The sequence below is a fragment of the Falco cherrug genome, chromosome Z (assembly GCF_023634085.1).
Source record: "Falco cherrug isolate bFalChe1 chromosome Z, bFalChe1.pri, whole genome shotgun sequence".
NCBI lineage: Eukaryota > Metazoa > Chordata > Aves > Falconiformes > Falconidae > Falco > Falco cherrug.
The window spans coordinates 39461853-39476158 of record NC_073720.1 but is presented as its reverse complement, the minus strand read 5'-3'; the positions used below and the strand labels follow the sequence as shown (position 1 = coordinate 39476158).

At 37.4% G+C, this 14306-nt stretch overlaps 1 protein-coding gene across 1 annotated transcript in view; it reads left to right on the top strand.

The window, feature by feature from the left end:
- TMC1 (transmembrane channel like 1) overlaps window positions 1–14306 on the top strand; it is a 67931-nt gene that overhangs the window by 41594 nt on the left and 12031 nt on the right. The window contains 5 exon segments of the mRNA XM_055699418.1: window positions 416–560; window positions 2571–2765; window positions 9547–9726; window positions 9877–10029; window positions 11582–11710. Of these exon segments, the coding sequence (XP_055555393.1) occupies window positions 416–560; window positions 2571–2765; window positions 9547–9726; window positions 9877–10029; window positions 11582–11710 (802 nt within the window).

Here is a 14306-nt window from a genome sequence, read left to right as displayed (position 1 = left end):
ATAACCAGGTTTTGTCCTGGCTTGTTATTTTAGAATTCTTTTCTCTTTGTGAAGTCTCTAATAAAATCTGTTGCAGTTCAGGAAGCTCTTCAGCTTTCTACTTGAGAGGTCTTTTTGATGTTGTTTTCCCATCGAGTTTCTCATCCAGCAGAGTTTGTCTGAGCTATTAATGAAATAAATTCATTCTTTCTCATCAAAATGTGTGTTGTGAGCTCATAAATTTTCTAAATATGCAAGTCTCAATCCTTCTTTCTTGTTACAGACTGAACTTTCCAGACTTAATAGGACACGGCTGACTCCAATAATATTTTTTTTTTCAAGAACAATGTTATAATTTAGGAACAATTTACAAATCATTCTTACATAGCAGAACTAGTTCTAACAAGGTCTTCCTGTGTCTGTCTGGCTTTTGTAGAATGGCAAGGAATGCAAATGACGATGGTGGTGGGGATGATACTAGTTTTAATTTCAGCTGGAAAATGTTCACAAGCTGGGACTACCTGATTGGCAATCCTGAGACTGCGGATAATAAGTTTGCCTCCATCACAACAAGCTTTAAGGTAACATAGAGCTCTGTAAGGAGAGGTAACTGGATTTGTCTTTCTCACTGGTATGAATTAAATGGAAATAAGTTCAAGTATCAGCTGTACCTGGGCCTAGAAACTTAAACTGGAATTGGCAGTTTTATACTCTTCTGAGTCTGGATCTTTGTGCCTTGCCATCTTAATTTTTTCCTTTTGACTGTGGAAGGAAAAGCATTAATGGCATCTTCTGTGTCCTCTGTGACCATAGTACTAGTTTTAGAAAAACGATTCTACTGTAAAAATAATTGTTTCTTTTTTCTCATCTGTGACTGCTTCCAGTTTCTATAGTACTTGTCTGAAAAACTCTTTTTTAAAATGCTGGTGACATTTTGCCAATCTCACATTGTCATATTCTCTTGCTATACTGAAGAGATACCATAAGATAAAGCAGTAAAATGGTCTGTAAAGGGCTATTCATCTTGTCAGAAGAACTGGCCTCAGAATTTTGAATGTATACTTGCAAAAAAAAAAAAGGTTATTTTCCTTCCATAATATAAAGTCTTCTTTTCAAATTAATTATGAAATATAGCCCAGTTTGGAAGGAATCCAAGGTGGGTTTAAGCCTCTTTTCAGTTTATAGGGTATGTTGATTCCAAGAGTCATGGTGTGGGGAATCTGGGCCAGGATGCAAGATGCACTGCTGTGAAAAGAGTGAAGGGGATATATTCTATCTGTTGAATGCCAAAGAATATGTTTCTACACTGTGGTGACTGGGACACACCGGTGCAGCATGTAAGGGAAAATTTAATTTTCAGTGTAATAATGTACAGGGAATACACTCACAAGATGTTGCCAGGTAAAGAATGTGATGCTAGACTTGCCGTCACAGTGACAATATACAACATGGGGGCTGGAGGACCAAGCACATGTCACCCTTCCTTTCTGCAGGGGTGATATAGCCAATATACCACCTCACCCTGCCCACCCTCCCAACTGCAGACATAAAAGATAACCACATTCAAAGTCAGTAGAAAGAAAAAGAAAGAAAAGGTCCAAGAAAAACAAGTATTGAGGAAATACTGACTGAAAGCACTGAAACTGTGTGAGCTTTCCCTGCCTACCTGCTAAGGTCAGTTGCTAAAAGCTATTTGGACAAGAATACAAATAATTTGAGACAGAGACTTATTTTTGAGAAACAAACTAAGTTTTACTGTGATCTTTGCAAACAAGCAAGGAACTTTAGAGGAAAGGGTTTGTGTGAGCTATGGGAATTTTTCTCAAGAGCTTTTGCAATCTCCTTTCATTTGTGTAAAAAACACAAATCCCAAGAAAAGCAGAGCCATGCAGAGTAATTGTTGCAATGCAGGAGTTCAGCTTCCCCTCTGGACAACTGATCTCTACACCAAAGTGAGAAGCTGTAACCAAACTCCCTTTCACAAGGACACTTCAGAACAAAAGCTCTTTCTGCTGGCAAAAGTAGAACCTGGAGATTATAGTTATACCAGAGTCTCAATATAGTCAGTCCTGGCCAAGGGTACGTGTGGGACAGTTTTTATTCTGCAGTCTGAAGATGCACACTATTTGCCATTTTTGGGATTCCTACATCTAAACTGTCTTTTCATTCCTTCTGAATTGCTGATTTTCAAATTAAAACTTTTTGCTCTTTTCTCACAAATGCACATTTTTTAAAGTATGACAGTTCCTTTTCTGACAGCTAATCACACACTCATCCTGCTGGGTCACTCGGCCTTAGAAGCTCTCAAGCTTGAGAGAACATGCTGGTTTCTTTTTGGCACACAAGTGCAGGTGTAACGAGACTCAGTCGGGACACAATCATGAAGCAAAGCAAACTCTGGGGAGCCTAAACCCCAGAGTCTGCCAGGGTCCAAACTGGATTTTGTGAGATAAGATCATCTCAAAACATGATGCCCAAGTGTGCATTCATATCTTTGGAATTTATTTAACTGACTTCTAATGACTGGGAAGCAATGTGGGGTCTTGACCATTAAAGTACTCATAATATTCTTTTCTTTCTAACAAGTGCAGGAAGCTATTGTGGAAGAGCAGGAAAGCCGAAAAGAGGAAAATATTCACTTGACTCGATTCCTGAGGGTTCTTGCTAACTTCTTAGCTCTATGCACACTTGCTGGGAGTGGCTACCTCATCTTTTTTGTTGTCAGAAGATCCCAGAAATTTGCCCTGGAAGGTCTGGAGAACTACGGGTGGTGGGAAAGAAATGAAGTTCGTGCTAGCACATTTCTAAAATAGATGTGGTTTGAAACTGTGTTCCTCTATACTGCCTGTTGCTTTTTTTTTTTTTTTTTTCCTGAGAATTTAAATGCTCTGAGTGTGGGTGGTAAATGTCTAACAAAATAATTGCTCTTGTCCCTCTGCCTCCTGCTTCATTAAAATAATGATTCCTTCAATGGCCCTTTCAAATGTCCCTTTGCTTTTAGTTTTCATTTGAGGTCTTTACCTTTCCTCTTTTGTTCTCTTAAGATTGTTTTCCAGACACTCTGTGGACTCACAAGATCTCTCAAAGTAGCCCACTCTCCTGTTGCTTTCCTCCTGAAACTGGACCAAGCAAAGTGACTGGTGTGTCAGCATACCCAAAAGTTATATGGGGCGTCATGGGTACAACTTTGCTGTGTAGCAACAGGATGAAACTCATGCCTTCCAGTTCCAGCTGCCCAGTCCAAGTGTCCAATACCATTTTTTTGTGCTTAATCTGCCTTCTTCTGAAGCAGATGCAGTCTGGCCTGATAGAGGTGTATAGTGGTAGAGATTATGCTTGCTGTAACTGTATGCAGTAAGCACTTGAAGTCAGTGTTGCTACATGAAAACCTGGGGAGGCTTTACTTTCTTAGCAAAAATGCTCCTGTATATGTTATAAAACTAGCTTTTTGTTAATCAAAGCTCATCTTCTGAGCTGGAAAGTAAAGTAGATACCTGATTTAAGGCAAGGCAAAAAGCTGCTAGCCTCACGAAGCTGCTGGAATGGGCGAAAATCGAGTGAGAAAAGTCAGTCCTTAATTTTCAACACCAAAACCCAACAGAAGAAGTAATATTAAAAACTCCAGCAAGCCACCTCTGGAATCCAGAGAAATGGGATTGTTGAGATTGGGCTAAGTTACTTGATAAAAATTATTCCATTTTGATCTGATGGGAAAGAAAAGTCCTATACAAAACTGCTTGGTTTAAAGCAGCATGGGGTCTAAGTGTGACAACAGACTGCCAGATGAAGAGAGTTCCGAAGGAATTCAGGAGGAATAAGGTTTTCTTTCAGCTGAGAGGTGTGGTAATAGATTTGTACTAACAAGAACTGTGCTACCAAAAGCTGTTATATTAGCTTATACTGCAATCTGGAAGTAGCTAAATATATGCATGTTTACATTCATTGTTGTACTTTTGTTTGCTTTACAAAAAAATACTGCTAAGGAGACTCTGTAACACAGAACTAAGATCTGGAATGTGTGTGTCTCTTAAGGAGAGTAAGAAAATGTTGCCATTATTTGGCTGAAAATTTTCCCCTATTGACAGGTAATGAACATATTTGTGAGGTACAAAATATTGCCTTAGACTGGCTATTAATATTTAATTACATAAATACATTTGGCTTCTATATAACAGACATTTAAACATTTTTCTTATTTCCTAGATCAAGAGCTTTTATGTTTATATCATTAAAAAATAAATTGAGATTTTGATCAGAAAAAAAATCCCATAAACACTTGATGTACTACTTATAGCAAATGAAAGTGCAGCCTTTACACACAATTCAGGCAACACTATGTAAAAATTGACATTCTTCATAAAAATACTAAGCTTCTTTTGTAAGAAATTTCATCAAACTGAGTGTATTAAGGGATTAAAAAATGTACATAAACCACGTAATTATGGTGTTCATGGAACAATACAAGGTGAATACATTTTATATCATCTGTTCCTGAAGCTCACAGGCTAAGGAAGTGCCACTGGTGATTTTGAGGACAAGACCTTTTTCTATCTTCCTGTGTCATAATGTTGTAAATTTTTAGACTCCTCCTCCATACTGGCAGTACCTAGTTCTGTCAGATCACAGCTCAGATAAAATTGTTTAGCATGTCACAGAGAACAGGAAATTGTTGGAAACAGGCAGACTGGGACTGTGAAGGGATTTCATCAGCATTTGCATCACTCTTCATACCTGGCTGTGGCCTGATGGTTGGTCATGCATGAATAATGATTCTGCACCATACAACAATTTCCCCATCTCTGTGGAAATTTTGGTAAAATGTACAATGATGTCAATGATTTCCTTGGTGAAGTGTTCTGAAATTGGATGAAAATTACTGAGCAAAATTGACTTTTCTAATATGATAGAAGATAGTTTGCAGAGGTTGAAGGTAGCATGAGCATCTGTCTGGTACTGAGGTATCCTGTTTTCTCAAATGTATTCCTGTACTGTTTAAAATTTAAGTTACTTAAAAGCAGAGAAAACTTTTAAGAAGAAAGACTGAATTCTCTGAATCAGAATCGTTAACAGCATTTGGGGAAAGAGGAGATAAGTTTTACACATCTTTTTTTTTTTTTTTTCTTTTTTTCCAGCAAAAAAATAGTATAGCTTTAACATTTCAGGTTTTGCAAGCTGAAACAACCCAACAGATCTTTTGCTAAAAATATCCTGCTATTTAATGCTTCTAGTAGTGGATATAGGGTACACTTATATTGAAGTTATTAAGCCATGTTGTCAATGTTCTCTTTAGTTCTAGTAATCATCAGGCAGCTTTTATTTGTATGAAATATAATTTATAATTCTAATTTATTTTTTAAGAAATGAAACTATTTACTAGAAAAATAGGTATTTATGAGTGTTTTCTGCAGGAGATGCCAGACAAATCCATGACTACTACAATCATTGCTAGTGGAAGATACAATTTATTTTAGCTAGACTACATACTATTAGCCAACAAGCAGTCAGTGTTCAATATTTAATGCTATGTTGGCACAGTTATATATGCTGGGGGGCTGAAATTTAGATGTGGAGGCAGTCACAGAATTTCTTATCAGGTTCATAGCAGCTGGAAGAGCTTGTGTAAGCAGTAATTTTCTAGCTTTCTGAGTGTCATGCAGGGAGTTGGTATCTGGAGTAGTTAATGTCACAATGTGTTTTGAACCACAGTTTTAATAATTAGTGGGTGCCTCTTGGCTGTTGATCCTTTCTTAGGGAAAAATCTATCTCAACAGAGCAGAGAGGGCTTTTGAGATTCACTCAGCAGACAGTGAATATAAGACCACATTTGCTATCAACCATAACTACCGTATATGGATGCTGGCATGCTGCCCATCTTCTGGCATATAATTCCACAATTCTTAAGTCACACAGTGCAGTGAAACTGTCATGGATAAAAATAGAGCAAGAAAATCTGCTCCAGCACCTGAGCGTCAAACTGACGAGAAGAAATCCAGAATATAAATCATATCCTTTCTGAAATCAGGCTAAAGTGGCTAAAATTCAATGGACGATTCAATGGATGATTTCTTTGTTCATCAATATCTTTCACAAGAAACTCAAAAGTATAATGATAATATATCTAGGAAACTATATTAGAAACATAAATAAGACAAAACATAATAAAAATATAGAAAGAATTACATGTTCAAGAGAAAGAAAAACAGTGACTTCTGACCTGACTTTCCTATGCAGCAATAAGGAAAGTTTCAATAAAGTCAGCAGGTACTACATTTAAAACTGCCCAAAGAACATACATTTTCTTCCTAAATACATATTCACTGTGTCTTTCAATATGAGAACTATGAGACATCAAATGAATTGAGTAGAAGCCAGGTTCAGAAAAAGCAAAAGGGAAGGAATGGTAGATGGTGGTTGCCAGTGCTATGAATGCCAAAATTTAGATCTGTCTGAAGGAAGACTGATCGGATGAATGAAAGAAAAATCCTCTGGGGGTTACTAAATACACAAAACCCCACAACTGTCTGACCAAGTACCCAAACTGAATACAGATGAAGCCTCGGACTTTTGATATGTTTGCCCTGTTTTTGCTCATCCATGGGCATCTGTTGGGCTAGGCCAACCTTTGATGTGACCCAGGAGACCTCTTATGCACACATTTGCTCCTAGAACTAGTTGCTACAGGAGGCTATGAGACAGCAGAGTCAGTGAGGATTCTGATTGAAGATTCAGCAGTATCACAATAGGACTGGACATTTCTATTGATAAACAAGGTATACAGCCTGTTACAATAAGTTTTAATTTTAAGAATTCATGATCAGTCATGTTGGCTGTAGTTGACTCCTGCAGTTTTGCCATCTTGGGCCATCTTGGGCATAAAGTCTTTGGTTTAATGGTGACTGAGACAATATGTGTTATAAACTATGTTAAACACTTTGGAGACTTTAAGATAAAAATGTTTGCACTATTCATGATGAAAAAAAAACCAACCAATGTTTTGATCACTGACATCTCATTACCTTCTAGAAGTACCAAAAAATAGGAAAATGCACAATTATTATAAGAGAAAATTTATTCAAACATTAATGTATGAAGCCCAACACAGCTCTTAGTATAATAAGGTAAAAAGTGGCAGGAGATTAAAATATAAATTCTGCCTTTTCCAGCTATAAACCCAAGTGCTGCAGGAGATGATAGTTAGAAGTTTTTAGGTGGTTGTTTATTTTTTTGTGTGTTATGAGGTAACAGTGGCTTCTTGTTATTTTAACAAACTAATCACAGTTACAAATAACTGTCTAAATACTTAAGAAACATCAGTTAATTCCTATAATTGTTAAAAAAAATCAACATACTACTTGCAGGGTGCCACAAGCTATGCACAGATTGCACTGCTGATTGCCAATAAATGCAAAAATCCGGGAATTAGCTCTAGAACTTAATAAAAACCCAAGAATAGAAAACTAGCAAAAAGCAAGCCATTTATTTTTTTTCTTCAAGAACATGTCTTGTTGATGAAACTTTTTAAAAGTAGTAATGTACATATTTTTGAGTGAGTTAATTTATTTGTTGGCATAGTGCCCTTCTGTTGCCATATTTTTTCTGAGAAGCCAAGGCAGTTGTAATTCTCTTGATAGCAGGGAGTTAGAAATTTATTAAAATTTATAATGGTTCTAGCAAAATGGATTCTGCTTGGCTGAGAAATGCTAGTTTCAGAGCAATTGGAAGACTAGGGTTCTGTGAAAAACTAATTTCTTTTGTGATTAAATCAATTATTTTTACTAAATTGTTTTAATATGATTCATCTTAAATAAACATCTTTGTGTTTTCCAACCTTTGTGGCTTAGATTGAGACAATGTTTCCTGTTTCTTTGTTGTTTTTAGTCATCTAAAGACACAGTTTTTGTAATGTTTTATTTCAAATTGAATAATTGCACTTTTAAACTTTTTCAATTATTTTCATTTTTGGCTGGCACAATGAATTAGAACCAAAAGGTTCAAGTGGACATGATATAGCTTTCAGCAATCACTTAGTAATGTTACTAGAATGCCTCTCTTGTTTGTAGAATTTGTAAGCTATATTGTATTTCAAGCTTTCTATAAAAGCTAGTTACCTGGTTTTCTCTGTTTGCCTTCATTGAATTTGTTCCATCTCCATACTGCTAAGATGATGAGCTAATCTTATGAGAAGTTTCTAAAAAAAAGAGGTGGAAAGAAGCGAGGTTGATTTGAATTTGCTTATGTAGCAAGAACATGAAATCTGAGATAGACTATAGAGCTGGGCAATCACCAACCATATGAAATTCAACAAGTGCTGGATTCTCCACCTGAGATGGGGCAATACTGGTTATATGTACAAACTGAGAGATGAGAGGCTGAAGAGCAGCCCCATGGAAAAAATCTTGGGGTTTGGGTGATGACAAGTTGAATATGAGTCATCAGTGTGACCTGGCAGTCAAAAGGGCTAACCATGTCCTGGGATGCAGCAAGCACAGCGTAGCTAGCTGGTCAAAGGAGGTGACTGTCCCAGTCTACACTGCACTGGTGTAACCCCACCTTGAGCACTGTGTGTATTTTTGGATGCCTCAATATTAGGACAGCAGGCTACTCGTGTATGTCCAGGGGAGGGCAGACAAGACGGTGGAAGGCCTTGAAGGCAAGACTTATGAGGAATGGCTGAAGTCACTTGGCTTGTTCAGCTTGGAGAACAGAAGGCTGAGGGGTCATCTCAAGGGGGGCAGCAGAGAGAGGGTGCTTATCTTCTCTCTCTAGTGACCTGTAATAGGATATGAAGAAATAGAATGAAGCCGTGTCAGGAGAAGTTCAGACTGGACATGGAAAATGTTCCTCACTGAGAGGATGGTTGGTTAGTGGAACAGGTTCCCCAGGGAAGTGGTTGTGCCAGCAAGCCTGTCAGAGTTCAGGGAGTGTTTGGATGACACTCTTGGTCATATCGTTTATTTTTAGGAAGTTCTGTGAGGAACAGGGAGTCTGACTCAATGACCCTTCTGGGTTCCTTCTGACATAAGACATTCTATGATTCTGTGACATCTAGAATTAACTTCTGGTGAGATTTCAGATAAATTTAATTTAGTGCAGTATATTTGTAGTAATGCCTTTTATAGAAGAAAGTTTTTTATCTATGTGTTTATTTGTTTTGTTTTATTTAGTTTGTCTGATTTAGTCTATTGGAAAGATGTGGTAGAGACATAGCTTACGACAGTACTGGAGATAGGTTTTGCTAAGTCCTCTGGTAATAGAATTTTTAAATGTAGGTTAAAATGTAGATTCTAGTCAGCATAACTAACATTTGATTATTTTGGAAGTTTAAGTGAAAAGTTAAATTAACAACTCATATAACCATCTGCAGCAGATTGCAACTGACTGTTCATCCCTTTGTTTCTTTGTGAAAGCATCTTGTGACTCCCAGAGTGGTTTTTGTTTTTAATTAAATCAAAAAACTAATAAAAAGTAGTAGTGGAAATACACCCTCCACTCAAGTCAGTAATAATAAAAAAATGTCCTCTAACTTTTCACTGTAAACTATTTTTTTCTTCTTTTTCTTCTTCTCAGGTGAACATGGTTATGTCACTTTTAGGAATGTTCTGTCCAACTTTATTTGATGTAATCAGTTCTCTGGAAAACTATCACCCTCGAATAGCTCTGCGATGGCAGCTGGGAAGAATCTTTGCTCTTTTTCTTGGAAACCTCTACACTTTCATTATTGCCCTAATGGATGAAATCAATCTCAAGGCAAGCTATTTACTTCCTTTCACAATTTTTAACATGTAGCTGGGCAAGGATGAGGATCTCTGAGCTGGTAATGGGAGTCTTGGAGTAGAAAAAGTTGAAAGTTGGTAACAAGTTCATGTTATTTTTTCCCCGATTTATTTTTTTAATTAGTTGGAAGAAGAAAAGATAGTCAAATATAATATGACAATATGGGAAGCCAGTCTGTATAATGGTACTATTCCAGAAAATTCGACTGCTCCTCCAATACAGGTGGATCCTGCAGATGTCCCCAGGGGGCCATGCTGGGAAACAATGGTAGGACAGGTAACGTAACTATTTTGAGTCCATGTTTCGTAATAGATCATAGTCAGATACAAGATACACTATCTAAACCCTCTTTCTTTCTGCTATTAAGGTAGGAAAATGTCAGGGAAAGCAGATGTGGAATTTTTCCTGAGCTAAAATGTTGCAAAATAATTATTTGAGTTTCTTTGGACCCTGTGTAGTAGGGAATTCTTTCTCCTGGTAGTTGGCAGCATTGAAAGCATTTCTTTTTTTCCCTTCCTTTTCACTATTCTCTTTATTTACCTTCCTCTTCCTCATCCCATCTTTGTCTGGCAAAACCTGCTTATTAATTTTGAAATGTTGGATTAATCACAACCCCTAATAAATGTGGTAATTCTGATTAGAATTTTGACCAGGCAAAATTAGTTTCTATCTACAACAGATCTATAGAAACAACAACAAAAGAATGAGTAGCTCAACAAGAAAGTATGTGTAAGATAGCTCTTACATCAGTGTGCTTTTGAGGAGGCACTCTGTCTTCAGCTAAGTGACAATGCAGAAGAACAGTGGTTTAATGGTAAATCTTCTCAGTCATTTTATTTAATTCAGTTCATTTATTCTTATTGATCTATTAATATAAAATGTCATTTCCAAAGAATTTTCTAAGATCCACCTTTCCTCTATCTGATCATACTCCATTGTTGTTTTCCCGAGCATAGATTCATCACTGAATCACAACTTTTGCTGTTGCTCCATCACAATCTCACCTCCTGACTGAACAAACCACCACCAGGGAGCAGACAAGCAGGAAAACCAGCCCCTCTATTCTTTTCACTGGTGCTGAATAATAAGCTAAGAACCACCAAGAGCTGCTCATCACTGCACTAATTTTCTCCATAATTTCAGATCAGGGAGAGTAATAGCCCTTTAGGCTATTGGCGTAAAGCCTCTTACAGTAGGGCTTAGTGGGACTTACTAAAATAAAGGTAAAGGAACAAAAGTTTCCCTTAGGATTTTCTTCTTTCCTCTCTATATTCACTGGGAGTTGGTGCTCCTTAAGAAAGCAGCCATTCACTTTATTTATTCATGTATTTCTTTATTTATTTATTTGAATCTTCCCAGAGTCAAAGGGATTGAAAGTAGTTTAAGATATTAGCTCAGATTTTTGTTATACCAGTAGTCTTGACTAGAAGCCTTTCCCAGTCTAATCATACCCTGGATGTCTCATCTGATAACAGGAGCACAAATCAGAGCAAAGGATGCCTCTAGCAAAGCAGGGGCAGTTTTTCTTCTGGCTTTTTTCAGAATCAGTGAATGTAGAGGAGGATCAGATTCTTTTCCATGTTGAAGCAGGGTAAGCACAATTAGGGATCCAGTCTAGTATTTCATTATTACTTGTGATTAATTATTATTCTATTTATAGATTTATATATATATATTCATATCACAATATTATTCTAATAGATAACTATTATATAATTATATATTTAATAAACATATTTAATAATAATTATTAAAAGTATCAATTATGATCAATTAAATATGATTAATTGCTTAAATATAGTCTTGAAAGAACATGTTGCTTTAACAGGAATTTGTGCGGCTGACAGTCTCTGACACAATGACAACATACATCACAATTCTAATCGGTGATTTCTTGAGAGCTGTCTTCGTTAGGTTTTTCAATTACTGCTGGTGTTGGGACTTGGAATATGGATTTGTAAGTATCTTATTTGCTATTTGAAATGTCTTTGTCAGATTATCACTGCATATTTTGTAGAAATTACATTTTCTTTACAATTCTACAGATTTAACAATTGGTTAAACACATCACCTTCAAGATGCCTGAACAACAGTGTGTTAGTTTTTCTCAGAATTTACTTTGCCTTAATATTTGTCTTTTAGACTTTGGTAACTTCAGGAATTATTATTATTATTATTTTTTTTTTAGTTTTAGTTCATTCTCTTACCCAATAAGAGAACTGGGTACACATTTTTCACATATTTCTAATTAGAGGACTAGTTCCCTGTTCCACAGTACACAATCTCGTTGATTTCTATGGGATTTTGGAGAGGGTCTTCTAGCACACAGTTTGCGAAGAAAAATGTGAAAAAAACTTCTTCCAAAAATCTTATTATATTTTTTTTTCTAGAATTAGTTTGGCTGAAATATAGTTGGTAAGTTCCATAACATAAGTGGGTGTAGAGCTCTTCACTTGGGAGCTGAGACTTTCACTCTTTTACATGTATCTGAACTAGGTTAACTTAGCTAGCTGATACCTAAACTGTAAGATCTGATGCTGCTTTTTCACCTGTTTAGTAGTAAGGGTACGGTACCGGCAAAGCTTGTGAAGCTCCTAAACCTCCTTTGTACTTATTGAGAGGTATGGCAAGGAGCTAAGTCATTTAAAGCTGTCTTGGATACATCTGCACTGAGCAGTCACTGTAGCTGTTCTACTATCCTTTTATTTTTCCATCAAAATTTTATGTTCATATGTGTACAAATTTGTTCTTTTACTAAAGGCAGCCTCTCAGGAAATTATAATTCCCAGACGAAGAGAAATTTTTTTATGTTTTCTATAGAAAATGTTTTCTGGTATTGCAGTCTTATTACTATTGAATGGCTCTGATGAAATTCCAGCCTTTATAGTAAGGTTCAGGTTTCCCCCTGTTAATTGTCTGGTGTGTCTCAACCAGGACTGGTGTGGGGCTGGAGAAAAAGACTACTAGCCAGCCAGGCTGTGGACAAACAATTTAGAATCCTTGCAATATCACTATCAAATGCACGAGTCTGAATACAGCATGGGCAGAGAGACAGCACAGCTTGTGGAACCATGTAGTTTCATATACTTAAAATGCATCTGGAACTTGCTTACATTTTCAGATGTTCCACATCCATCTCAATAGCCAGGGCTGGACGTGGGGAACACATGAAGCATTGTAGCCAGTGTTACATCTGCCAGGAAATAGCTCAGACTTTGTGTTTTATAAAAGCATTGAAGTGATAGCCTGAATCTTGTCCCTTTCAGGATACCCACAATCAATGAAAGAGCTTGAATGAATGCAAGCCTGAAAGCCACTCTAAAGACTGTAGGACAGACTCTCCTTAGGATGATTTGTCTTCCATTTGAGCTTCCTGAAGCCTCTTCTGTCTTGCTATTTACTCTGAATCAGCTGCCTTTTATGCAAGGAGTTTTTGTTGCATGACCTGCCCAACCACAGGTGCCTAGCGCTATGTGAGACAACCCTGGGTATCCAGAACAGCTGGATAGGGCTACCGGTTGTATTTTTTGTGAGATGCTGTTGTGATTTAACCCCAGCTGGCAATCAAGCCCCACGCAGCTGCTCGCTCACTCCCCCCACAGTGGGATGGGGGAGAGGGTCGGAAGACTAAAAGTGTGAAAACTCATGGGTTGAGATAAAGACAGTTTAATAAGGAAAGTAAAAGCCGCACACACAAGCAAAGCAAAACAAGGGATTAATTCACTACTTCCCATGGGCAGGCATCTCCAGGACAGCAGACTCCATCACGTGTAACAGTTATTTGGGAAGACAAATGCCATAATGCCTAATGTCCTCCCATCCTTCTTCTTCCCCAAGCTTATATGTACTCAGCATGCTCTCCCATGGTATGGAATATCCCTCTGGCCAGTTCGGGTCAGCTGTCCTGGCTGCTCCTCCCTGTTTCTTGTGCCCCTCCAGGCCGCTCACTGGCAGGGCCCAAGAAACTGAAAAGTCCTTGACTTAGTATAAGCATTACCCAGCAACAACCAAAGACATCTGTGTGTCATCAACTTTGTTCTCACACTAAATCCAGAACACAGCACAGCACCAGCTACTGAGAAGAAAATTACCTCAGCTGAAACCAGGACATGCCTTCAGTGTCCTGGTTTTGGGAGCCACACAGTGAACACAGCTGGACACAGCTTCACTTGAACTTGGACTGCTAGATGTCAAAGTGAAGACACACACACACCTCCATCAATACTTAAGACTTAATTTTTGCTCTTTGTTTTTTTGCCATTAGGAATGTTAATGGAATAGAATATGGTAAATCAATCAGTAGAATAGAGTCTATAAAGTAAGGAGCTTTAATCAAAGGTCTGAACAGACCCACACAGTCACCATCCTTCTTTCTAGATGTTCATCCATATACAAAATAAAGAACATAAAGAAAAGTGATAAGCAGGGAGAGTGAATCTCACAGCCCACATGGAAGGGCTTCAACACTGTTGATGGAAGCTGTGGCATATTTATCCAGAAATGAGGGAACACTTATTTCCATGAAATATTATTGTTCTCAAAGTGTCAACAAC